Source organism: Eriocheir sinensis, chromosome 67 (assembly GCF_024679095.1).
Source record: "Eriocheir sinensis breed Jianghai 21 chromosome 67, ASM2467909v1, whole genome shotgun sequence".
NCBI lineage: Eukaryota > Metazoa > Arthropoda > Malacostraca > Decapoda > Varunidae > Eriocheir > Eriocheir sinensis.
The window spans coordinates 7,636,223-7,661,675 of record NC_066575.1 but is presented as its reverse complement, the minus strand read 5'-3'; the positions used below and the strand labels follow the sequence as shown (position 1 = coordinate 7,661,675).

Below are 25,453 nucleotides of genomic sequence, written 5' to 3'. Positions count from 1 at the left end.
ACACAAGCAACACAACAACAAGAGGGAAAAAGAACAACAAAGAAAATAACAAGAAAGAAAAGTGTAAAGGGAAGAAGTACAATCAAGAACACAACAAAAGGGTAGAAAAAAGAAAAAAACACAGAACATACAACACAACAAGAGATAGTCAGAAACACAAACATCAAAACAACATACAAGCCAACACACACACCAACACACACACACACACACACACGCCCTTGTCCACACACAGCTGGTTTGGTGGGCCACGTGTGTGTGTATGTAATTTATACGAGTGTGTGTGTGTGTGTGTGTGTGTGTGTGTGTGTGTGTGTGTGTGTGTGTGACCTTGCCTACACCAGCGGCACACGACAAACAAACAAGGTGGGCTGGACAGGTGACCTCCAACATACATATCACGACTTAACCTTCTCTTCATCGCATACATAAACACAATGTCAAAAAAAGCCTCCATACGTCTGTTTTTTTCCTCCCTTTTGCCTCACCTTCAGATCAAGCATTCTTCCTCCCCCACGTCACTCTTTAATTTATCTCTAGTTTGGTATGCTTTTTTTTTGGGGGGGGGGGGGGAGGGGGGGGGGCAGTTTCGGGTTTTGGTGCCTTTTATAACAGGTGGTGGTGGTGGTGGTGGTGACTGGAGATGAATAAAGATGTTCATGGGAAGGGTTGTAGAGGATGCTGTGGGTGGTGATGATGGTGATTATGATGGTGATGGTGTAGTACTTTGGGTGACGGGAGATGAATAAAGATGTGGAAGGGATGGAGAGGAGAGGATGCTGTAATGATGATGATGATGATGGTGATGGTGATGATGATGGTACAGAGGTAGAAGAGTAGAGGAAGCAGTGGAAGAAGTAAAAGATGTGGAAGCTAAGAAATGAGATAAGGGAGTGGAGAAGAAGGAAGGAAAGAGAGGGAGTGGAAGAGTGGGAGGAGGAAATTGGAGTGAGGAAGTGGAGGAATGTGAACCAGGTGGGAGATGAGGTGTGTGGTGGAGAGGAGGAGATGAGGAGGGATGCTGGAAGAGAGATGCTGGAGGAAAGGGAGATTTGGAGAGATGGAGAGAGAAGAGGAGGTTAAGATGATAAAGGAGAAGAAAAAGAACAAGAAAATAAGAAACACAAGAAGAGGAAGAAGAGATGGAGGAGGAGGAGGAAAAGGAAGAGGAGGAGGAGGAGGAGGAGGAGGAGGAGGAAGCGTTGGAATGCAAGGACAGACAACACAGTGCAGTCATAAACTTTAAGGTCAAAAGCATTTTTCTTCCTCTTCTCTTCCCAGGCTTTCAGAAGATGTCTAATGTAAGCTGACTGACCTCCCGCTGACTCCTTGGGTTTCTCTCTCTCTCTCTCTCTCTCTCTCTCTCTCTCTCTCTCTCTCTCTCTCTCTCTCTCTCTCTCTCTCTCTCTCTCTCTCTCTCTCTCTCTCTCTCTCTCTCTCTGTGTGTGTGTGTGTGTGTGTGTGTGTGTGTGTGACTCCTGCCTCTTGCACTCACTTCTGCATGCCAATCTACCTCCTCCTCCTCCTCCTCCTCCTTTTACTCATACTTCCAACCATACCCTCCTCCTCCTCTTCCTCTTCCTCTTGATTCAATGTTAGATGTCTCGCCTCGCTCTCCTGGCATATGTAAGATTTAACCCCTTTTGCATCGGTTCCAACACTACTACGAGTCTTCCTTTCCTTTATTCATATGTATAGAGAGTCTTTACTTGTCTCTTTCTCCTTTCCTTATTTGTATTTTTTGTTTCTTTTCCTCTGAAGTTTGTGTTTGGTAAATTTTTATCTTCTTCAACGGATGTCGTTATCTTTTCTTTTTTTCTTCTACTTCTCCTCCTCCTTCCCTTTTCCCGTTCTGTGACTATCCTCTCTTTTCTTTCCGTTTCTTCTTTCTACTTTCCCTTTCTCTGTCTCCTCTTTTTCCTTCTTCTGCTTGTTCTTTCCTCTCTCTTTCCTCTTCTCCTCTTTCTTTTTTCTCCCATTCCGATTCTTCTTAATCCTTTCCCTTTCTCTATCTCCTCTTCTTCCTACGCCTTCGTCTTTCCACTCTCCTTATCTCTCTTATTCTCTTCTCCTTTTTTTATAGTCCCCTAACTCTCCTCTCTTCCATTCCGTTTCTCCTTTCTCCTTTCCCTTTCTCTGTCTCCTCTTCTTCCTTCACCTTCCTCTTTCCCCTCTCCTTATCTCACTTCTTCTCTTCCTCCTCTTCTCCTTTTTTTAGCGTCCTCTAACTCTCCTCTCTTCCATTCCGTTTCTCCTTTCTCCTTTCCCTTTCTCTGTCTCCTTTTCTTCCTTCACCTTTTTGTCCTTTCCAAACTGATTATCTCATTTTCTCTCCTTTTTCCTTCATTTTTTTCATCTGCTCTCTCTCTTCCTTCACCGACTTCTCTTTTTCCTTCCTCCTTTCTCCACTTTCTCCCTCTCTGCTCCCTTTTCTTCCTTCTCATCCTCCTCTTCGTCTTCCTCTCCCTTTTCTCTCTGTCTCATACATTCCTCCCGTCACCCTTCCTCCTCTTCCTCTTCTCCTTCCTCCTCCTCCACCCGACAACGATTCTCTCTCTCTCCCTTTTTGTCTCATCCTAAAACATCACTGCTTCTTCTCCCGCCCTCGCTCCTCCTCCTCCTCCTCCTCCCGATGGTGTGACGTCAGAGTTATGTGTGACGACTCGGTGCTGTCTGTCTGTCTGTCTGTCTGTTTTGATGGCAGCTGTCCGTCTGTCATTATTTTTGGGATCATGTTTGTCTTGTCTGTTTGTCCGTCTGTTTGTCAGTCATTGGGTTATAATATGTCTTTGTGCATACGTCTGTCTGTCTGTCTGTCTGTATGTATGTATGTCCGTTGTGCATGTGTTGTGGGTCTCTCTCTCTCTCTCTCTCTCTCTCTCTCTCTCTCTCTCTCTCTCTCTCTCTCTTGTAGTAGTAGTGGTAGTAGTAGTAGCCTCTAACCAAATATATTCATTTTTATCACATTCAATTTTCACACTTCGCTGCTCTAAATGGCTTCCGTGTTTACAAAGGGAGGCAAGAGATCGCAATATCTAAATAAGTATGACAGGAAGGTTGTTGGGAGTAGAGCAAACCACCGCCTTGACACTATCGCATACTTCACTTGCCAAAACTATACGGTCGAGTTGGCAGGGAACGCAAATGAAAGAATGGGAGGGAGTGGACGAGTGAGGCATAGCGAAGTGGAGAGAGAGGAAGTGGAGGGATGAGAACCAGGAGGAGTGGAGGAGAGGAGGGTGTGGAGGAGGGAGGGATGTTGGAAGAGGAAGTGAGGATAATGGGAGAGGGATAGAGGGATGGAGAAGTGGGGAGAGGAAGTAGAGGGATGTGAAACAGGAGGAATGAAAAAGAGGAGGGTGTGAGGGAGGGATGCTGGAAGATAATGTGAGGAAAATGGGAGAGAGATGGAGGGATATGAGAGGTGGAGGAGGAAGAACGAGGCCGTGGAGGTTGAGATGGAGGAGGAGAAGAAAGAAATGCATGGATTGGATACATGTGCCAGAGGTTACACATATAAGAAGGAGCCCAAGACAACCCTGTTCTTATGCGCCGCCTCCTGAATCGTCCCCACTTAGCGCCGCGGAATAGTGGAGTGGCAGAGCGATAAGGGTGACACTCAAGGGCTGCCGGGACCCTCTGGCGGATGAAAATGGAAACTGTGGCGGTGTTATGAGACTAAGGGTGCAATAGAAGGGATAATAAGAATAAGATGAAGATGAGGAAGAAAAAGGAGATGATGATGAGGAGGAGGAGAAGAAAAATAAAAACTGTGGCGGTGTTACGAGACTCTAAGGGCGTAATAGTAGGGATGGTAAGAATAAGATGAAGAAAATGAGGAAGAAAAAGATGATGATGATGAAGGAGGAAGAGAAAAAAGAAGAAGAAGAGGAAGAAGAAGAAATGGAATAGAAAGCGTGGCAATGCTATGCGACTCTAGCTAATAATAATAATAATAATAATAATAATAAGAAGAAGAAGAAGAAGAAGAAGAAGAAGAAGAAGAAGATAACTGAAGGATGAGTTTGATGATAATGAACAAGGATAGGACTAGCTACAGTGAATGAATGAATATTTTAACTCAGAATAAAATAGTAGTAGTAGTAGTAGTAGTAGTAGTAGTAGTAGTAGTAGTAGTAATTTAATGAATGCCTATCTGCTGACCTTTCCGGGAAGAGAGGGTGTGTGTGTGTGTGTGTGTGTGTGTGTGTGTGTGTGTGTGCTCATCATCATCCCGTCTCCTTGCCCGCCGTATACGTCCTAACTCCTAACTGAGCGCTAAGTGCGGCTCAGTAAGGCGGCGACAAGGACTGAGGAAGGGTGTGTGTCGGGCCTCTCTCTCCTCCTGCACGCCCCTCGGCAACAAGTGTGTGTGTCCGTGCGTGCGTGTGTCTGTGTGTCAGGGAAAACCAGAATACCCATGACCTTCAAAGGGAGTCTACGGTGCGATTAAACCCATCACTGGACGAAGGTAAATATTAAAGCCTATATTTCAAGGCTTACCCCCCCCCCCCCACCCCCTATTTGGTAAGGCTTTCGTAGGGGTTGTCAGTATGTCAATAGGCAGTTTTGAGCCTAGGATAACCAAAGGGGAATTACAGTGTGCCAAAACCCATCACTGGACGAAGGTAAATACAAAGACCCATATTCTTACACACCAATATATGACAAAGCTTTCGTAGAGGTTGTGTTTGTATTTCAGTGGGTAGTTTTGAGCCTAGGGATAGTTTGACAAGGCTTCTACACCGTGAACGTTAAAAACACTCATGAAAATCCGATGCTTCTCCTTTGTGGTCTTGGGAGATAGTTGTTGTGGAACCTATAAACATCTGAGAACGTGGATCTTACACACACACACACACACACACACACACACACACACACACACACACACACACACGCCGTAACGAGTTCCCGCTCAGAATTTATTGGCCGGTGTGTCTTGTTGTTCTGTGTTGACATTTGCTTTACGTGAAGAATGCGAACGAATGCCAACGTAGTCCCAAGCCTTAACGAACACACACACACCGTTATGAATACCCGAGTGGAAATATCTGATGTCCATAGCTATCGTTTTATGCGCTATCGTCTTGATATTCGATTGAGGTTGAAGCTACGAACTTCTTTCAGTATCGTCGCTCCTGGAGTCCCTTACGAAAAGCTAACAGTTCCCTTTACAAGATGGATAAGCTGTATGATGTATTAGTCTTAGAAGTAGAATTGAACTTAGTATTTGAATCTAGTATTACAGTATATTTTTTTTCAGTCTCGACCCTCTTAAACCCCTTACGAAAAGCTAACAGTTCCCTTTACAAGATGAACAAGCTGTATGATGTATTAGTCTTAGAAGTAGAATTGAACTTAGTATTCGAATCTAGTATTATAGTATTTTTTTTCAGTCTCGACCCTCTTAAACCCCTTACGAAAAGCTAACAGTTCCCTTTACAAGATGGATAAGCTGTATGATGTATTAGTCTTAGAAGTAGAATTGAACTTAGTATTCGAATCTAGTATTATAGTATTTTTTTTCAGTCTCGACCCTCTTAAACCCCCTACGAAAAGCTAACACTTCCCTTTTTAATTATGTGATGTCTTAGTACCAGAATTGAATTTAGTATTAGAATCTAGTATTAGTGATTAACATGTAGTCTTTTCAGCTGTCATCTCCGTTATTAACGCTAAAACTACGAACCTATTTCCGTTTCGTCACTCTTGAAATCCCTTACGAAAAGCTAACAGTCCCTTTTATAATCAGGAGAAGCTGTGTGATATATTAGTATTAGAATCTAGTCGTTAGTATATACTCTATTCAGCTCTTGTCTTCATATTAATTGACGCTAAAACTACAAACCTATTACAGTGACGTTCTTTTGAAATCTCTTACGAAAAGCTAACACTTCCTATACTAGGCTAAAAAAGCGGTGCGATGTGTTAATTCAAAGCACAGTCTTGGGTCGCTATATCCATCAAAGAGGCACTGTGTTCTCGAGCGTCTGGAGGTGCGGGAGAAGAGAGAGGAGAGAGAAAGATAAAGAAGTATGTGAATGTTTACCATGAATCCTCCCCTGAGCCATAAGAGGAAGTGGGAGCTGAGAGGGCCGAGGGAGAGCCTGTGAGAGAGAGGTTTGAGATGTTTACCTTGTGGCTTTCTCTTCCTCTTCACTAGTGCGAGTATGAGAGGAAGATGAATTTGAGTGTGTGTTTTGTGCATATTTTCAATCCCTGACTCTAAAAACATGTAGCAAGAGTGTTAATAAGGGAGCTGCGTGTGTGCTTATATGATTTCAATTCCTCTTTATTGACTTTGTGGGTTGACGTATAAGAATAAGAGGAAGAGAAAGGATATAGATGTAGATGTGGCTTCTTGTCCTATTCTCTGAGTCTGGTGAGGAGGAAACGGGAGGTAGAAAACAAGGAAAAAATGTGAAAAAAGTTGGAGAAAGGTTAGTAAGAAAGTATAGGATAAGGAAGTGGAAAAAAGATTAAAAGCAAGGAAAAGGATAGGGAAGAGAAGAAGAATAGGAGAAAAGAAGGGAGAACAGTTAACAAGAGGAAGGGAAAATGAAGAGTTAGGAAAAAGAGAAGAAAAGGGGGAGAGAAAAACGCAAAAAAGAATGGGAAAAGAAAAAGTAAAAACGAGATAAAAAAAAAACAGGAGGAAAATAATGAAAAATGAAGTGATAAAGGGAAGGATGAAAGAAAGAATTGGAAAAAGAAAGGAAAAAAAGGAAAATGCAATACAACAAAATAAAAATAATGACAAAAATGCAGTGGAAAAGAAAACAGGGAAAACATACGAAAGTTGAAATAAACAAAACACCAGACACACCTGCCTCACCTCACCTGACTCACCTGCACCTGTGACATCACCTGTGCTTAATCATTGTGCCTACCAGTTGAGAGTGAAAGTAAGGCTCGTATCACATTCCCTAACCCAAAAACCTCCTCCTCATCCTCCTCACTCCTCACCCCACACACCCACCGCGCAGAATCCACTCCACACCCTTCACCTCTCTGATCCTCACCCCCTCACCCCGTTTCTCTCTCTCTCTCTCTCTCTCTCACCTGTTTACCTGTTTTCTTACCTCCCTACCCCACTTTTTTTTTACTATTGCATCTGTTCTATTCATTTATTCTCTGCAAGCTCTCCTCCTCACCTCCTCTCTCTTACTCTCTATCTCCCTCTTTGTTAGCATCATCACCCCTTCCTCTTCCTCTCCCCATCAATTGTTCCCTCATCCCCAAATCCCATACCGTAATAACTGTTCCCTTCATTTGTTCTTTACCAGTCCTCCCCTTCATCCCATCTCTAGCTCTCTCTCCCACTCAGCCTCACTATCATCCTCTCCATCTCCATCTCAACACAGCTTGCCTACCTTCCCCTCTACCCACCTAACCACCATTTCTATTCATCTATGCCAATCTTTATTAATCTCCCCTTATTTTTCTATTTATCTACCCCTCTCTATCTGTTTATCCATTATCTATCTATCTAACTAAGTACCTCCCTCCTACCTGCCCACCCGCCCGTCCCACTTCCTCAGGTTCTCACCAGCACGCGTCCCTGATTAGAAGCACACGACCCAGACGCAAAGGTGTTTCGTCATGAACTTGAAGAATGAAAAAAAGAGAAAAGAGGAACGCGTTTTGAATAGGAGGAAGGGGTTAGGAAGCTATTTTGTTTGTTTGTTTGTTCGTGTGTGGTTGTGTGCGTGTGTTTCGTGGTAGTGAATGAAAAAAAAAGTATGGCACGTGTGTTAAAAAGAAGGAAGGTGTGTTTGATTTTTGTTTGTGTGTGTGTGCGTGTGTGTGTGTGTGTGTGTGTGTGTGTGTGTGTGTGTTTCGTGGTTATGAAGACCTACATTTATTCTCTTTCTATCTATCTAGCTATTCATTATCTACCATCATTTTTCTATCTATATTGATCTCCCTTATCTTTCTATTTATCTACCCCTCTCTATCTACTTATCCACTATCTATCTTTCTACCGTTCAAATAGTTCAGTCTGCTTATTCGCGTTCATATGTCTTAAAAAAATAGTTAATCTGTCTTATAGTTACATTTATCCATCATTCTATGACTAAAAACTATGACCACCGATGACAGTTACTACCCAATGGATGTTTACTAGAGGAAGGTCAAGGTCAGAGGTCACGTCATCCAACACGTCTGATCTCACCCTCATGACCTGGGAAGTGCAGGAAATGACTCATCGGTAGGTCACGCTTGAAGGTCATGTGGTGATCTCTCTCTCTCTCTCTCTCTCTCTCTCTCTCTCTCTCTCACACACACAGATTGAACCCCCACCCTTTGTCACGTCACGGAACAAACAAACAGACGAACAAACAAATAACACACATCAATAGCCGGAAACAGACAATTCTATTCACGCCACCGAAACAGCGGCAACACAAAACAGCAACACAAAACAGCAGAAAACAAAGAAACAGACAACACAAATACATCAACACACACACACACATTAACACACTAACACCCGTATCAACTGGACTCAAGATTAATATGAAAGGAGAAGAGCAAGCAACACATAGCAATACAGGCCCCCGCAACACAAGGCAACCGTCACAGAGTTAATATATAAAGGCTCAAAACGTATCACAACACAACACACACACAAATCAGAGGAAGGAATGAAAACAGCAACACAACACAACAACAACAACACACACACACACACACACACACACACACACACACACACACACACACACACACACACACACACACACACACACAAAGACAACACAGTGTTTCTTCTATCAACTCAAGAACACGAGGACAAAGAAACTTGACACTAATACGCAAAATAATCAGCTTAGACACACACACACACACACACACACACACACACACACACACACACACAGTCATGCTTTATAATCTACAAATGTGACTGGAGGGCGGCATCTGTGTGTGTGTGTGTGTGTGTGTGTGTGTGTGTGTGTGTGTGTGTGTGCTGTCAAATAAAAGGTCACGGTTTCTATCAATGTTGGGGTCTCTCTCTCTCTCTCTCTCTCTCTCTCACCACACACCAAGGCTCACATTCTTGTCTCTAACTTCAAACACAGTTGCTTTTTATTGCTATCTGGCCGTCTGGTGCTCATTTCTCTCTCTCTCTCTCTCTCTCTCTCTCTCTCTCTCTCTCTCTCTCTCTCTCTCTCTCTCTCTCTCTCTCTCTCTCTCTCTCTCTCCTACACACAGCAATTCCAAGCATGCAAAAGTGTGGAGAGAGAGAGAGAGAGAGAGAGAACGAACTTGACATACATTCATAACCCTAAAAATGTTATTTCATTAATGACTGCTAACAAAAACTTGCTCTCTCTCTCTCTCTCTCTCTCTCTCTCTCTCTCTCTCTCTCTCTGATCCTCTTTTACGAGCATTCTGGCATAATAATGAGAGATGAATGTGGGGGGTGGTAAGCATATAAGTAGTAGTAGCAGTAGTAGTAGTAGTAGTAGTAGTAGTAGTAGTAGTAGTGGTAGTAGTAGTAGTGGTAGTTAGACTAGACATACCACTTTAGCTGCTGTCATTATAATCTTACACACACACACACACACACACACACACACACAGACGTACACCAATACCCCCGGTCTCTCTCTCTCTCTCTCTCTCTCTCTCTCTCTCTCTAAGTGCATGCAAAACACTCAATTTCAAAGGGGATCAACATGGTTCTTGAATATCATCCTCTCCCTCTCACTGCCCTGTCTCGTGGAGGGCTGGGGGGGGCGAGGGGGGGGGGGGGGCTGGGCATGAGTCAACGGATACAGGGATGAATATAGTGAATGCAGTGCAGTTTGCTTGGCCTGAATGTATGAATAAGTGACCTTGGGCTTGAGTGAGTAAGTGGATGTTAATGAAGCCAGAAGGGAGGAACTGTTGGTATCTCTCTCCGTTTCACTTATTGTTCTTCTCCCTATATTTTTCTCTCCCTCTCTTCTCTCCTTCCTTTCTCTTGTCCACACCCACCCCGCCTCCCTTCCTCTCTCATCCTCGCTTATGTCCCTCCTTTTTTCTCTCCCTCCCTCCCTTCCGCCGTTTCTCTCATCCCTCAATTCTCTCCCTTTACCTACCATTCTCCCTTCTTTCCTCCCTCATTTCAGTCTACGTCTTTCCTTTTCCCTCTCCCTCCCTTTCCCTCTCCCTCCCTCTCCTTCCCTTTCTTTCCCTCCTACGTCTATCATAATTTCCTCCCCTTCCCTCCTTTTCCCTCTCCCTTCCTTTCTCCCTCCCTCCCTCCTTCCTTCCTCTCCTTCCCTTCCCTTCCCTCCTACGCCCCTTCTTTTTCCTTTCGTTCCCTTCCTTCCTCTTCTTACCCTCCTTTCCTCCAACGCCCTTCTTCTTTCTTCCTCTCTCTCCCTTCCCTTCTTCCTCCCCCCCCCCCTTCCCCCTCCCTCCCTCCCTCCCATAGGACAAAGAAGGGCATCGTCGTCTCATCTTTCCCTCCACTTCATTTTTTTTTTTTTTTTGCTCCGCTTCCATTATCTTTTATCTTTCCTTTTTTTCCCTCAAGACAATGGAGATTCTGTTTGCCTCACGTCATTCGTATATTGGGTCTCTCTCTCTCTCTCTCTCTCTCTCTCTCTCTCTCTCTCTCTCTCTCTCTCTCTCTCTCACACACACACTTGTCGGACTTAAAACACATAAAACATATGATAAACACACACACACACACACACACACACACACACACACACACACACACACACTTCAATTTCTCCACTCGTCACTCACTCCCTCATGTTACGTCACCTCATTCCTCCTCTCCTCTTCCCTCTTCTCTCCACTTCTCTCTTCTTTCCTCCTCCTGCCCTCGACCTCCTTCCGCGATGTGAATACTCAAAGGAAGGAATGAAGGAAGAGAAGGAGGGAGGAGGGAAGGGGAGATGAAGGAAGGGAGGAGGGAAGAAAGAGAAGAGGAAATGAAAGGAGGACGGAAGGAAGGGAGGGAGGAGGAAATGAAGGGAGGAAGGAAGGAAGACACCAAGAGGAAGAAGGAAGCGGGGGAGGAAAGAGGCAAAGAAGGAAGGAAGGAAAAACAAAAAGATTGAAAAAAAAGAGGAATGGGGGATTGGGAGAAAGAGTAAATAACCGGCGAATGGAAGGAAATCATAATAGAAGGAATGGAAGGTGACGTGAATGAAGAGAAGAAATAGAGAGTAGAAAGATGGAAGAAAAGCAGAATAGAGGAGGAAGAGAAGTGAGAAAAAATGGAGAATGGAAAGACGAAAGAAAAATGGAAAGGAAAAAGGAATGGAGGATAAAGAGGAAGAAGTAGAAAAAAGTAAAAAAAGGGAAGAAAAAAGGAATCAAGAAAGAAAAGAAAAACATAAAAAAAACGGAATTATCGATCCATTAAAACTAACAACGTGACTGACCGGTTGGCTAAACATGATTACAATGACCTAAAACGCTTTTCTAATAATCATAAAACCTTAAAAATAATGAAAATCTCTCTCTCTCTCTCTCTCTCTCTCTCTCTCTCTCTCTCTCTCTCTCTCTCTCTCTCTCTCTCTCATCTGTGGTATTTGTTCTTTCTATGTATTTCTTTCTTTATTTTTCTCTCTATGTATTCTTTGTATGTAATGAAAATGAAATCTCTCTCTCTCTCTCTCTCTGTCTCTCTCTCTCTCTCTCTCTCTCTCTCTCTCTCTCTCTCTCTCTCTCTCTCTCTCTCTCTCTCTCTCTCTCTCATCTGTGGTATCTTCTTCCTCTGTACTTCTTTCTTTATTTTTCTCTCCATGTATTTCTTTGTACGTATTTTTATCTACGATCTTCTAGTATCTATTCATTCAGTATATTCCTATGGTCTCCTGGTACCTTTCCTTCCTATGTATAATTGTATATATCGATCCACCTATCCCTGCCATTTTTCGGGTATTCCTATTATTCCTTCTCTCTTTCTGATCACATTGCAGCATAGCGTTTCACAACAGACTCTCGGGGCACAGGAAACAAGGGCGTGTGGGCGATGAGGTAGTGTGTTGAGGTGCGCCGCAGGGAAGGCCGTGAGAGGAATAAAGGAAATTAGCAGGTGAAGACTGGGATTGAGAAAGAGGGAGGGACGGAGGAACGGAAGGCAAGTAAAGCATTGATGAAGGAAGGAAGAGGGAGAAGATGGATGGAAGAGGAGGAATGCAGTGATGGAGGAAGGGAGAGAGGGAGGAATAAAGGGAGGGAGGAATAAAGGGAGAGAGGGAGGAATGAAGGGAGGGAGGAAGGGAGAGAGGGAGGAATGAAGGGAGAGATGGAGGAATGAAGGGAGGGAGGATGGGAGAGAGGGAGGAATGAAGGGAGAGAGGGAGAAATGGAGGAATGAAGGGAGGGAGGAAGGGAGAGAGGGAAGAATGAAGGGAGAAATGGAGGAATGAAGGGAGGGAGGAAGAGTGAATAAGCGTGAAACAAGAGATAAAAAAAAGGAAGAAAGGAAGAAAAGAGAGGAATGGAAGGATGGATGGAAGGAAAGGAGGAACAAAAATGGACACACACACACACACACACACAAATAAGGCACCGAATCGTATATGCGCAGTGTGTGTGTGTGTGTGTGTGCACTTAGACAAAGTGGAGGGCGAACTAAAGATAAACAACGCAAGAGAAAGTGGAGCAACAAGTGGACGTGGTGGTGACGGTGGTGGTGGTGGTGGTGATGATGATGATAGCAAAGAGTGATACAGAAGACAGAAATAGCAGCAGAAATAACAACAAAAACAAGAGCAATCATAAAACAGCAAAACAGACAACAACAACAACAACAACAGCAAAAACAAGAACATCAACAGCAACGTGCAAAACAGTAGGAATGAAAACAGTAACAACAACAATAATAATAATAATAATAATAATAATAATAATAATAATAATAATAATAATAATAATAATAATAATAATAATGATAATAATAACAACAGTGACAACAGTAACACCACTAAAACAATAAAGAAAAAAACAAGAAAAAAAACAGCGAAACCTTGAAATTACAGACAAAGTAAAAAAAAAACAAGAGAACTAACACACACACACACACACACACTCATCTTTCCACCACAGCCAAGGCCAGTCAGAACGAAAGCATAAGGTCTTGGTTAGCATAGTGATCAACCCTCATGACAGGACTTGCCTCATCCTTCTCAGACGTCCACTGGTGCCGAACGGAGTGGAAGTTATCGTGTGGAAGCTGCGTTAGTGTGGAGGAGGGTAGGAAGGTTTGGGAGGAGGGAGGAGAGGTGGAGAGAGAGGTCGAAGAGGGTGGCGGCAGTATAAACATTGCAGAGAGGGAATGGATGATTGATCTGAGGAAGACTGTATGTAGGAAGGGATGGGAGAAGAGGAGGAGGAGGAAAGAGATGTCGATTCAAGTGGTTAGGGGCAGGATAGATGTAACACAGAGGAGGTTAAAGAGTAACATGAAAGGTATGTAGGAAGGGATGGGAGAGGAGGAGGAGGAGGAAAGAGATGTCGATTCAAGTGGTTAGGGGCAGGATAGATGTAGCACAGAGGAGGTTAAAGAGTAACATGAAAGGTATGTAGGAAGGGTTGGGAGAGGAGGAAAGAGATGTCGATTCAATTGGTTAGGGGCAGGATAGATGTAGTACAGAGGAAGTTTAAGAGTAACATGAGGAAGCATAAGTGTATGTAGGAAGGGTTGCGAGAGGAGGAAAGAGATGTCGATTCAATTGGTTAGGGGCAGGATAGATGTAGTACTGAGGAGGTTTAAGAGTAACATGAGGAAGCTTAAGTTTATGTAGGAAGGGTTGGGAGAGGAGGAAAGAGATATCGATTCAATTGGTTAGGGGCAGGATAGATGTAGTACAGAGGGATCTAGGAGTAATATGAGGGAGATAAGTTTCTCAAGAATGATGTAGAAGAGAGAGGAGAGAAGAGGAGGACAGGTTCAGGACAGGATAAATAAAACGGAGAGGAAGTTTAGAAGATTAAGTTTATGTTGAGGTTAAGAATGATAGGAACCGGCAAGAATGTGGGAAAGTGGAGAGCGATATAAATTACAGAGCAGAGAGAAGTTTTAAGAGCAATACGAGTTAGATTGTGTATATAGATGCGTAGAAGTGCAGAAACCAACAGGGAGGAGAAAAAGTGCAATACGGATTAAAACAAAAGTCCGATGAGGGAGAAAAAGACATGAAAGTAGAAGAGTAGGGGAGAGAAAAGATGAATATGGGAGATAAAAAGAGCTGATTCTGTTCTTAAATTAATCATTCATCATTTCTTAGCCTTTCAGTATGATAGTCACTTGTTTCCATACCGTCACGAAAACCAAACTGTGGAATGTGATAAAGAACAAGTTAAGAAATGAAACAGAAACATGGAGGCGATTAATAAGTACGAGTTAAGGGTTCCCTATTCTCAAAGCATTCCGGACCTCACACACACACATTTGATAAGACTTTGGAAGGGTAATTGATTGCTCTTTCGGCCACCTCCTCGGATTCTTTACAGGAGCAGCGAGTAGCGGGCTTTTTTTTTAATTGTTGTTTCCTTTTTTTGTGCCCTTGTGCTGTCTCCTTTGCTGTAAAAAAAAAAAAAAAAAGAGGGGGGGGTTGCTCCATGGGTAGTTTTCTGAGCCTCGTGATAGTTTGACAATGGCGTCTGGACCGTGAATGGGAAGAACACACACGAAAACCCCGACGAATCTTCGTTGTGACCTTCGGAAGTATTTGCTGTGAGCCGAAATTAACCGTCCAAGAATACTGGCCCAGGAAGGAGTGATGGGGGAGAGGGATGGGAACGGTCAACGGCCTCCTCAGTATACATCGGGGAGGTGCATGGGGCTTTATAGGGTACTGTGTTATGTTTATGGGGCGTCGTGGTGTGCTTACCGAGTCTTGTGTCCAGCCTCCCATTGCTACCTCTTGCCTAACGTCTTGAGTAGTAATAATGTGGCTTTTTCTTCTTTTCTGGACCCGTGGTTAGTTCGTTTTGTTGATTATTTGACCCTTTTCGTGACGGAGTCTGTAGTGTGTAGCCTCGACTAAGAAAAGCCAACACTTCTAACGAACGCAATTTCAGCTACTTCCACATGCTTCCTTAGTTGTATAATCAGTTTTATCACACTCTGGGTAAAGATTCGTATTAGGTCCGTGCCAGTATCTCATAATCTACTTTATGAAACATCACTATCTCTTCATATATCTTTTCTACAAACCTTCAACAGTCAAGGACTTTTTTTTTACTCTTGAAAATAGGGGATAATGCTTACGAAAGCGCGTCGCCTACTCTGGTGCTGGCCGCGGCGACGCTGCAGCCTCCGCAGCCGTAAAATAGCTCGCAGAGGGCTTAGGGTCGGGTAGCATATTTAAACTACTCCAACCGAACTTTACGACCTACTAACGGGGGGGCTGCGCCCCCCTCGACCCCCCCTTTTAACCAGGGGGGGCTGCGCCCCCCCCTGGACCCCCCCCACATGTATATGTGACTTATTTCAGCGAGGAGGTATTTCTCGCAACACCGGCTGCAGCGTCGCCGCGGCCAGCACCAGAGGAGGCGACGCGCTTTCGTAAACATTATCCCCTATTTTCAAGAGTAAAAAAAAAGTCCTTGAATTGGATTTTCAAAGCGTTTCCATGACTGTTGAAGGTTTGTAGAAAAGATATATGAAGAGATACTGATGTTTCATAAAGTAGGTAATGAGATACTGAGCAACAGCGAACATCTCTCTCTCTCTCTCTCTCTCTCTCTCTCTCTCTCTCTCTCTCTCTCTCTCTCAATACTAATACTACCATCGCCACTACCATCACGGCAACGACCATTACTAATCGAACTGCTATTATGGTCGTTCAATCTGTTTAACTAGTGGTCGTGAATCAAGCAGTTAAAAGCGGTACCATAGCCAGCATTAATTGTTAAACTGGAAGAACAATTATCAAAACACTTGACTTATCTATGACTCATGCAATACGGTCTTTCCTTCCTTCTTTATCCTTAAAAGGCAGAAAAAGTAACACGCAATGGTTACCCCGCAACAAAAGAAGACGAGATATAGTCCACTGTTGAAAAGGAAAACGCGACGTGGCGAGGGTAGACTATGAGAAACGGGATCAAGTTTAACCACACGAGGAGAGATTGTTGGATGATTAGTGTGGAGGAGGATGGGGAGGGGGAGGAGGAAGGGGAGGGGGAGGGGGGAAGAAATGTGGAAAGAGGGAAAAATGATAATAATAACAATGATGGGGGTGAGAGAATGTAGAAGGAAGAAGAGGATGAAGATGATTAAAAAAGGGAGGGAGAAAATAATAATGATGATGATGGTAAGGCAGGGTAAGGAAACAGGATGAAGAAGAGGAAGTACGTTATGATGGAGGAAGAGAAGGGGGGTGATGGGAGAGGAGGAGGGGAAGAAAGAGGAAGAGGAGGAGTGGCGGTGCAGAGGTAGACAGAAGGAATATCGAGAAAGGTGAAAAGGAAGATGATGATGATGGCGATTGTGACGACATTATTCCCAAAGCTAATTTCATCCCACCGGCATAAGACATATCCTCCCTTACCTCGTGCTGGCCTGTGACCCGCCCCGAGCCGTAACTTAGAAGGGAGTGGTTAGTGAGTGGGGACAACACAGCGCCACGAATCTGAGCCAGCAGCCGTGTGGGGCCAGCCTAGCCGTCCCAGCCTCCCTCCCTCGTCTGCATGTCCTCCCCTGCAGAAGGGCGGCATCCTTGGCCTTCAGCAGGCGCGGGACAGCTCCTGGGCGACGAGGTGAAGGGCAACAGGAACGAGGAACGCCTTCCTCACGTCAGTGGCAAGCGTGGAAGAGAGGCGGCGGCTGGGCAGACTGGGTTGCTGCCTCCCGCTGCCTGGCACACGAGGGAAATTAATTTGCTTTTTTTAATTAAGCGTTACGAGTGTTGAACATTGGTCAGCCTGTGAACACGCTAGATGGCGTACGAAGATACAAAGGTCTACTCTCCACGTGAAATACTCCGTTGTATCGGCACATCGGAACAACATCCTTTCCGGAGGTCACGGCAGCATAGTTACTCGCGAGATTCGAAGCTTCGCACGGAGGAAGCTTCGTTCACAATACACACACACACACACACACACACACACATATATATATATATATATATATATATATATATATATATATATATATATATATATATATATATATATATATATATATATATATATATATATGACGTGGTTAAGTAAAATAATATATTATTAATGGTTAACTGAGAGCCTTCAAACCAAGTGTGTGTGTGTGTGTGTGTGTGTGTGTGTGTGTGAGAGAGAGAGAGAGAGAGAGAGAGAGAGAGAGAGAGAGAGAGATGGATGTGGGGCACTACCATAAAAAACATGTAAGCCGAGCCTCTCGGTCACATTGCAGCCGACTGAGGCGCTGGTCAGCTCGTCGTGGGCAGCAGCACAGTTTCTGTTGTAGAGTTCCTGAGCCTCGCGGTGAAGTGATCGTGTAGTTACCGTTGTCATTGTTGTCTTTTCAGAGCCTGACGAGGGACGTCAAGACGCCCCATCCGAGAACCATGCGGGGCCTGTGGGTGGTGGCGGCGGCGGCGGTTGTGGTGGTGGTGGCGGTGCCTGCAGTGGGGGCGTCCGCCTCTCGGCCTGGCCTCAGCTGGTGCTCCGAGTCTTCCATTGACAACCTGGCGGTGGACGTCAGCCAGAAGCCTGAGCTGGGGCAGATCGAAGTGGTGGTGAACAGCTCGTACGCGCTGGACGTGGTGGACAAGGTGTGGGTGAGGAAGCAGGCGCCGTGCGAGGGCATCACCCAGCCCGAGGTGGTCATCCTGGACGGGGAAGCGGCGAGACTCGTGCTGCAGGATGACGACGAGATCAGCCTCTATTGGCGGCCCCCCGACACGCTGCCGCTCTTCCAGGAAGTGCAGGAGTTCTGCATCACCTCCAACCGCGATAGTCCCGAGGGGCCCTGGAACACTTTTCTTGCCAAGTTCTGTTTCCCCAACGCGCTGCTGCAGACGGAGAAGGACGTACAATCCTGCTCGGAGATGACGTGTGTGCGGAAATGCTGCCCTCAGGGTCAAGCGATGGCTCCCGGCGCCATGTGTGCCGCAGAGGAGGAAGGCGACAGTTGGCATCCCAGCCTGGCGTCCGGGGAGCCCGGCGCGGCGGCCACGACCATCCACATGCTGTACGGGCCGCCCAGACTCTGCCACAATGCGCTGGTCTACCACAACTTTTCCATCCTGCCCTCGGGGATGCTGAAGCTGCAGGGCGAACTGAGCACCGACGTGGACGGCTACTGCATCGACACCTTCCAAGGCAGACCCTTCCAGTCCGTGGCCATGGTGGGTGCCCCGCAGTGCTGAGGCGATGGGTCCACGCTGCCCCTGCCGCCCAGGGCCATGCATAGCCTTAAGTTACAGTGATAACACACAGCTACTCTGCCACATGCATCACAAAAGGACGTAGTTTTCGGCCTCAAGACAACCCGGTTCTTTCCGTCCCCACAGGTGTGTGAGGAGAAGGTGACGGCGTGGCACTGCGATTGGAAGTACCTGCTGCTGAAACCGGCGCTGCTGGGCGTGTCGTGCGTGTTTTTGCTGCTCACCTGGCTCGTGTACGTGTCCGTGGCCGAGCTTCGCGCCTCCAACGAGGGCGGCTGCGTCATCTCCCTCGTCAGCTCGCTCCTCGTCACCTACGCCACACTCATCGTCCTCAACCTCACCGCCGAAGACTTCGCGTACTTCAGCTGCGTGGTGGCCGGTGAGCGGCGGCGGCGGCGATAGGCGGAGGGGGACGTAGGATAAGTTGAGAAAATAATGAAAATAATCATCCTTCTCTTCCTCATATTCTTCCTCTTCCTTCAATACGATTTGGAGTCAAAGAGAGAGACACAGATTTCACTAGCTTCCTCTTCCTTTCTCAACATAAAGTTGGTACAAAGAATAAAACTTGCACGCTGCTCTGCCATCTTCCTCATCTTTCCGCAAAACAATACTGAGACGAAGAATGAGAGACAACACTTCACTGTACACTTCCTCCTCCTCCTCTTCCTTCCTTTAGCAGAAACTTAATCACTCAGTATATCAATGCTGCTTCCTTTATGAGATGGCGTATGACAGGCGTGAGGTTTACTTTTTTTTTATCTCATCTTTTCCCTTGTCTCTTGCCTTCCCTTTTTACATTTCTCACTAGGCAGAAATTATTTGTTTCAAAACCTACAGCCTCCATTACCCCACTCTCTCTCTCTCTCTCTCACCTGTCCATTCCCCAGGTCGGCTGTGTCACCTGTCCACCCTCGCGGCGTTCTTCTGGATGAACGTCCTCAGCTTCCACACCTTCATGCAGCTCAGGTGAGACTCACTCTCCTCACCTTTAGAATGGGTGCGCGCTATTCCTTCATGGGTCCTTGAGGAGATGAATGTAAATGAATAACGGATTTTCACTTAAGTGTGACTCGTAGACAAATTACATCACAGCCAACAGAAGAAAGGTTAAACTACCATCAGGGTCAGAAAACTACAAAAGGAAATGGCAAAAACTCTGCAGAAAGCCTCGCTGAATGTGTGAGTTTGAACGATGATATGTTTAACGCTGCGATTGGCACGGATTTCGCCTTCACTGGTAGCCTGGTAACATATGCTCCCAGGTCTTTCTCTGCCTCAGTGGTGGGTAGTGGAGTGTTTCCCATGTGGTATTGGTATGCTGGATTTTCCCTCCCACGATGCATGACCTCACATTTTTCTTCACTAAATTGGAGCAGCCACTTTTTGTTCCACTCCTGTAGCTTGGTGATGTCTTCTTGTAGGAAATCGGCATCCAAGGGGTTAAGAAAAAGACCCTAATGTTATGTCTTCCGCAGGTCCAGGCAAGATCCGGCGTGGGAGAGGCCCCTAGTGTTCCGTCTGTACTCGGTGTACGCGTGGTGCTGCCCCCTGGTGCTGGTGCTGGTGGGCGTGGTGCTGGACGCTGTGGCGGCTGATGTCATACGGCCCAACATCGACACCTCTTGCTGGTTCTACGGTGAGGCGCGCGGTGGTGACGGTGCTGCCAGAAGTAAGGAGTGGCGGGACAGTTAGCTCGGTATTATAAGACATTCGCTTCTCACATCAGCTATTTCTAAAGGTCAAAGAGGGGGTCAGTCGGGTTATAATGAGTGTTTATTCAGGTTCATGGTACAGAAGAAGGGTCAAACTACCACGAGGGTCATAAAACTACTCCTGGAAATGCCCACAACTCCTCCGAACGCCTTGTCAAATAGGTGTTCTTGGGCGGTGATGTGTCTTGTAATACGATCTTATTAGCCTTGTAGTGACGGACGCGTTGATATAATTATGTATTTCTCTTTCTTTGTGGGTCTTCCTCATTTTTTGTTCTTTTCCAGTTCTCATTAGTTTTCTTTATTTCAGTGGGTTTCTTCATTAATCTTCGTAACTGTCAATGAATATCCACGTTCTGTAACTCCGTATGTTGGTCTTAAGATCCTTGAGTCACCCCCACGCCTCTCCCCGCCAGATGCCTCCGCCTATTGGGTCTACCTGTACGGGCCGATGCTGCTGCTGCTGCTCGTCAACGCCGTCTTCTTCGTGGGCTGCATCATGCTCTTGTGCTGTGGCCGAGGCCGACACACCTACGAGCTCTCCGCCGTCCCTCAGCAGACCTGTGGGTGAGTCGTGGGCCGTCCGGGGGGAGGTGGGAGGGGGTAGGACATATTCCCTATATTTCCACTGATATGTGACGCCCACTCTTGAACAGGGCAGGCTACGCTAGGTTAGGTTAGATTTAGTTAGGGTCATCTGTGATAATTTTAAGTGGGAATCACAATGAGAGTATTTTCCAGAACACCCCGGGGTTAGTTTCGAAGCTACAGCCGAGCGTCTTCACTCAGGAACCACATACCAGTAGAGAGATTGGGAATATGCGTTCGGGGGTACAAGGGGATGGTGTGAAATGCTCTTTTTCATCATGTACTTCGCCCCCTATGCATGTTCACTAAGCCAGCTCTCCTCTCCTTTCCTGCTGCTGGTGACATTCCTGGCGGCTAGAGAGATTGGGAATATGCGTTCGGGGGTACAAGGGGATGGTGTGAAATGCTCTTTTTCATCATGTACTTCGCCCTCCATTGCGTGTTCACTAAGCCAGCTCTCCTTTCCTTTCCTGCTGCTGGTGACATTCCTGGCGGCGGGCAGCGCGTGGGTGTGCGTCAGGCTCGTCATCATCATGGGGATCCTGTGGCTGATGGAGGTGGCCACGTGGTCCTTCGCCGCCTACTGCAGCATCCCGTGAGTGCACTGCTGAACACCTTGGGTCATGCATGGGCTGGTATTCTTGGACCCACCCACCTCGCAGATTAACTTTTTTTTTTTTTTTTTTTTTTTTTACAACAAAGGAGACATCTCAAGGGCACAAAAAAAAGTAAACAACAACAACAAAAAAAAAGCCCGCTGCTCGCTGCTCACAAAAAGAATCCAAAGAGGTGGCCGAAAGAGAGGTCAATTTCAGGAGAGGTGTCCAGATACCCTTCTCTTGAAAGAGTTCAAAAGTTCAAAAAGGAGATTAGTTTGTTGTTCTATTTATTTTTCTCCCTTTCATTTTATTTCTTGCTCGCGGATATGAGTTTTTTTCCCTTTTTCTCATTCTTCCTTATATTCACATGTTAGTTTTTTTTTTTTATTCCTTTCATTATTCTATCTTATTTCTCTCCCATTCCGTTTTTCATCAACAGTTTACTTTCTCCTGTATTTCCATTTATTTTCCTCCCTTTTTTTTTCTTTATCCCGGACATGAGTTTCCTTCCCTTCTTTTCGTGTTTCCTTTTTTTTATTTTATTTACCCCGGACATGAGTTTCCTTCCCTTCTTTTCCGGTTTCCTTTTTTTTCACACGCTTTTTCCTCCGTCAGGGAATGGATCTTCGACGTGGTTAACAGCCTTCAGGGAGTCTACATATTCCTCGTCACCGTCTGCTGCAGGAGAAACCTCAAGGTGAGTCAGTGGGACGCGTATTGGTGAGTCGTGATGGTGAGTCGTGGTGAGTCGTGGTGATTCGTGGTGAGTCGGGGTGGTGTCGTGGTGAGTCTTGCCAACCTGTATCACTCTTCGTCTTAGCTTCGTCATTCTTAGTTATTTCTTTAAAGGGACTCAAGTGATTCTTTATCGTACACCTTTATTTTCTTTCTTTTACAAATGCACACCCTCTAATTACCTTTTGCATTACCTAGAACATGACCTTTTTCTGTAGCTCTTGCTCTTACCGACACGAGTCATCTCAAAGCTTCAGAAGATCGCCACACACTTATAAGCCACACCAAAATCAAGATCACTGGAGAGGAGTTAAAACACTTTGGTCCACTAACGTTCACACAAACCAGTTGGGGATGTCTCTTACTACATTTTTTTTTACAGTAAAGGGAGCAGCTCAAAGGCGAAAATTAATAGGAAAAAATGCCGCTAATCACTGCCCCTCGTTTAATCCCTGCCTTTCTTTCTAACACGTTTAAATCAGTACCACTAGAGAAGAGGGAAAACACTTGAGTCTAGTAACTAACTCACGCCACCTGGATATGTGTCTCCGCTTTCTTTTCTCTTTAACACGTCAAAAACAGGATCACTGGAGGGTACCTAAAACGCTGAATTCACTAACGGTTCCTCATGTCAATTAGTGAAGTGTCTCTTGCTAACCATTCTCCTTCTTTTCTTTCCATACACGAGGTAAGTGATTCACGGTCTCACTCTCTCTCCCCCTCTCAGGTGTTTCATTGTGGATGTCCTCGACTCGTGCACCGGGGCAAGCACAGGGAGGCGGGTTCCCCCTTCGGCAGCGGAGAAGCGTCGGAGGTGGCTGCAAACCCGCTGGTGCCGGGCTCGTAGTGGTGGAGTCGTGTCCTTTTTCGTATCTCCTGTATTACGATTGTTCACATTACCAGAAGCGAAATTTGTTGTTGTTTTATCACAGTCAAGTTCTTGTATCCCTTAAAAATGACTGTATTGGCCTCAGAGAAATTGTAGTAAAATCGTATCCCCTCTCGCTCGGCTCTTCCGTAAGTAACTCGTTTCCCGTTTTCTGTTACGCTCTTAAATCCCATTAGGTGTCAGTTTTGCAGTCTTGTAGTATGTTATATTATGTAATCTCTCCTTAATATTTACGCTTTTTTATGTAATTAGAATTAAGCGAGTTTCTTGGGCATGCAACGGAAGTCTTGGGGCCTTGTTACTAAACATATCGTCGCCAAAGTTCACCTATTTGACAAGGCTTTCCTAGGAGTTTGGGGCATTTCCAGGAGTAGTTTTATGACCCTGGTGGTAGTCTGACCCTTCTTCCGTACCTAGAACCTGAAGAAACACTCATTAGAACCCGATTGATCCCCTCTTTGACCTTTAGAAATAGCTCATGTGAGAAGCGAAAGTGTTTTATAATACCAATCCAAGTCCTCCAGGCCCATTCGTCGCCAATACATTTTTGCATCTCACTGAGGTTTATATTCTCGACATTTCGGGGCTTCCACACCCACGTTTGACAAGGCTTTCGTAGAGGTTGTTCCGGGTATTTCCATGGGTAGTTTATGCGCCTAGTGATAGTTCAGATGTCTGCTGCACACTGAACGTTAAAACACTCGTGAGAACCCGATCAATCTCCTTCGTGGCCTTTGAAAATACTTGTCGTGAGAGGTGGAAGCGTCTGAGAAAACGGAGGCTTCGAAGGGACAAATTTTGGGGTGTTCCTTCTTTTTTTTTTTTTTTTTTTTTTTTTTTTTTACAACAGAGGAGACAGTGCAAGGGCGTAAAAAAAAAGAAAACAATATGTAAAAAAAAAAAAAAAAAAAGCCCGCTACTTACTGCTGGGTTGTGCAGTTTACCGGAGGATATTTAGGTTTGAATACGTTGGGTTAGGTTACATTAGGTTTTCCAGCGGAGTGTTCACGGATGGTATTTGTTCAGCTGTTGAGCCGTCCAGTTGTTCTTCTACATTCACGAAGGCGAAGTGAACGGCCCTACGGATGGCAAGGTTTATTGGTGCTATAGCCCTTGGTCTTACATATAAACCAACGCAACCAAACCTTTCTTCACTGTTCCTTTGTGTGTGTGTGTGTGTGTGTGTGTGTGTGTGTGTGTGTGTGTGTGTGTGTGTGTGTAAATTACCGTCTTCCACAACATACTCTTCGCTGCAACAAGACATTTCTACACATCCATAAATGATATCAATGATGTAGTTATGGTTTAGTTCGTATGATTTGTCCTTCATTTGGAGTTTATTTTTTACACATACATAAACAGACTTCCTTTCCTCTGCCTCGCGACTAACATATCCCTGAAAGCTCTTTGTTGGATGTTGCTAAAATGAATAGTTATTATGGCAGTACACAGACAATCATACTGGCTCCCATCCCCTACTTGAGTGCGTAATCGTCTACAGCTCTTCATGAATTTATACTCCATACTGTTATTGTGAGATGACGCCATTTGGCCCCATCAACAAAACTCTGTTCCTTCACCTTTGTATCTTCATGCGTAAAAGTGTTAAGGTTAACAGTAGTTTTTGTACTTTAATAAAGCTATAAGCCTCTGCCTCCTGCGTGAATGTTACCTAACTAGACTCTTTGACCATTCATACTTAAAATCAAGGGAACAAATGCGACCTTACTCCAAAGATCAAACAGTCAATGAATGGGGCATGTGTCGTTGCAGGGGAGAGGAGGGGGGGGGGGGGCGTTGCCTCGCCCACCCCACACGGAATATAGAAAGGAAACGGAAAGATGAAAAAAAAACCGTTCATGAACAACAACAACAAAAAAAGAATACTTGAAAATAATGTAAAGCTTATTAAAATTTAAAGAAAAAAGCAATATCACAGGAAATTAAGCTTAAATTGTATCTATTAGGAAATCACTATAAAAAATGGGTCAGTAATTTCAAAGCATCAATATAACGCTGAAGCATAAATAAAATGTTACAATAATTAAACATGAGAGAGAGAGAGAGAGAGAGAGAGAGAGAGAGAGAGAGAGAGAGAGAGAGAGAGAGAGAGAGAGAGAGAGAGAGAGAGAGAGAGAGAGAGAGAGAGAGAGAGAGAAAAGGACACACAGTAACAGAACAGAAAATATTTAACAGACTTATAAGGCAACAAGAACTCAGCGCTTCCCAACCTGACGCAACACTAAACAACGCAATACACAACATAGCGGTACCCAACTCTCCACACACCCAACCCAACGCAGCTCAACACGCCGCGCCCTGCCCTACACTGGCCCGCCGCCGCCAACATCAAAGGCCTTCCAGTTCTCGTAGCCTCGCGGGCCCAGGTGGTCGGGGTGAACGAAGGGCTTCAAGGTACAGTTCGTGATCAGCGGGTACACGACTTGCCCGCCCGCGAAGAACGATGCCCAGAACCCGAAGGTACCCACAGTCATGATGGAGTGGGAGCAGGACCCCAGCAACACCATGTCCTCTGCCGCCGTCTTCATGTCTGCGTGAGGAGAAGCAGGAGACCCCATGTTT

The 25,453-nt window shown here is 45.3% G+C and overlaps 2 protein-coding genes and 1 long non-coding RNA gene across 11 annotated transcripts in view; 2 read left to right on the top strand and 1 right to left on the bottom strand.

The window, feature by feature from the left end:
• The first annotated feature begins 4,280 nt into the window (after positions 1-4,280).
• Positions 4,281-24,524, top strand: LOC126988036 (probable G-protein coupled receptor Mth-like 4). Its single transcript, XM_050845784.1, has 9 exons — positions 4,281-4,471; positions 17,484-18,305; positions 18,471-18,723; positions 19,235-19,313; positions 19,823-19,983; positions 20,476-20,626; positions 21,150-21,242; positions 21,862-21,943; positions 22,709-24,524. Exons 2-9 carry the CDS (start codon positions 17,523-17,525, stop codon positions 22,826-22,828), a joined length of 1,722 nt encoding a protein of 573 aa, XP_050701741.1. The 5' UTR covers positions 4,281-4,471; positions 17,484-17,522; the 3' UTR covers positions 22,829-24,524.
• Positions 23,408-25,453, bottom strand: part of LOC126988037 (galactoside alpha-(1,2)-fucosyltransferase 2-like) — a 147,167-nt gene continuing 145,121 nt past the window's right edge. For 7 of the 9 annotated variants that reach the window (XM_050845798.1, XM_050845793.1, XM_050845817.1 and 4 more), the window contains one exon: positions 23,408-25,421. In XM_050845798.1, the coding sequence (XP_050701755.1) occupies positions 25,195-25,421 (227 nt within the window). In that variant the 3' untranslated portion in view covers positions 23,408-25,194. The remainder of the gene's footprint in view (positions 25,422-25,453) is intronic. The other 2 variants (XM_050845809.1, XM_050845808.1) reach the window with 1 other exon arrangement.
• The window catches only part of LOC126988041 (uncharacterized), a 122,158-nt gene continuing 121,908 nt past the window's right edge, over positions 25,204-25,453 (top strand). Inside the window, exon 1 of the long non-coding RNA XR_007741405.1 lies at positions 25,204-25,351. This is a non-coding gene — a long non-coding RNA (uncharacterized LOC126988041). The remainder of the gene's footprint in view (positions 25,352-25,453) is intronic.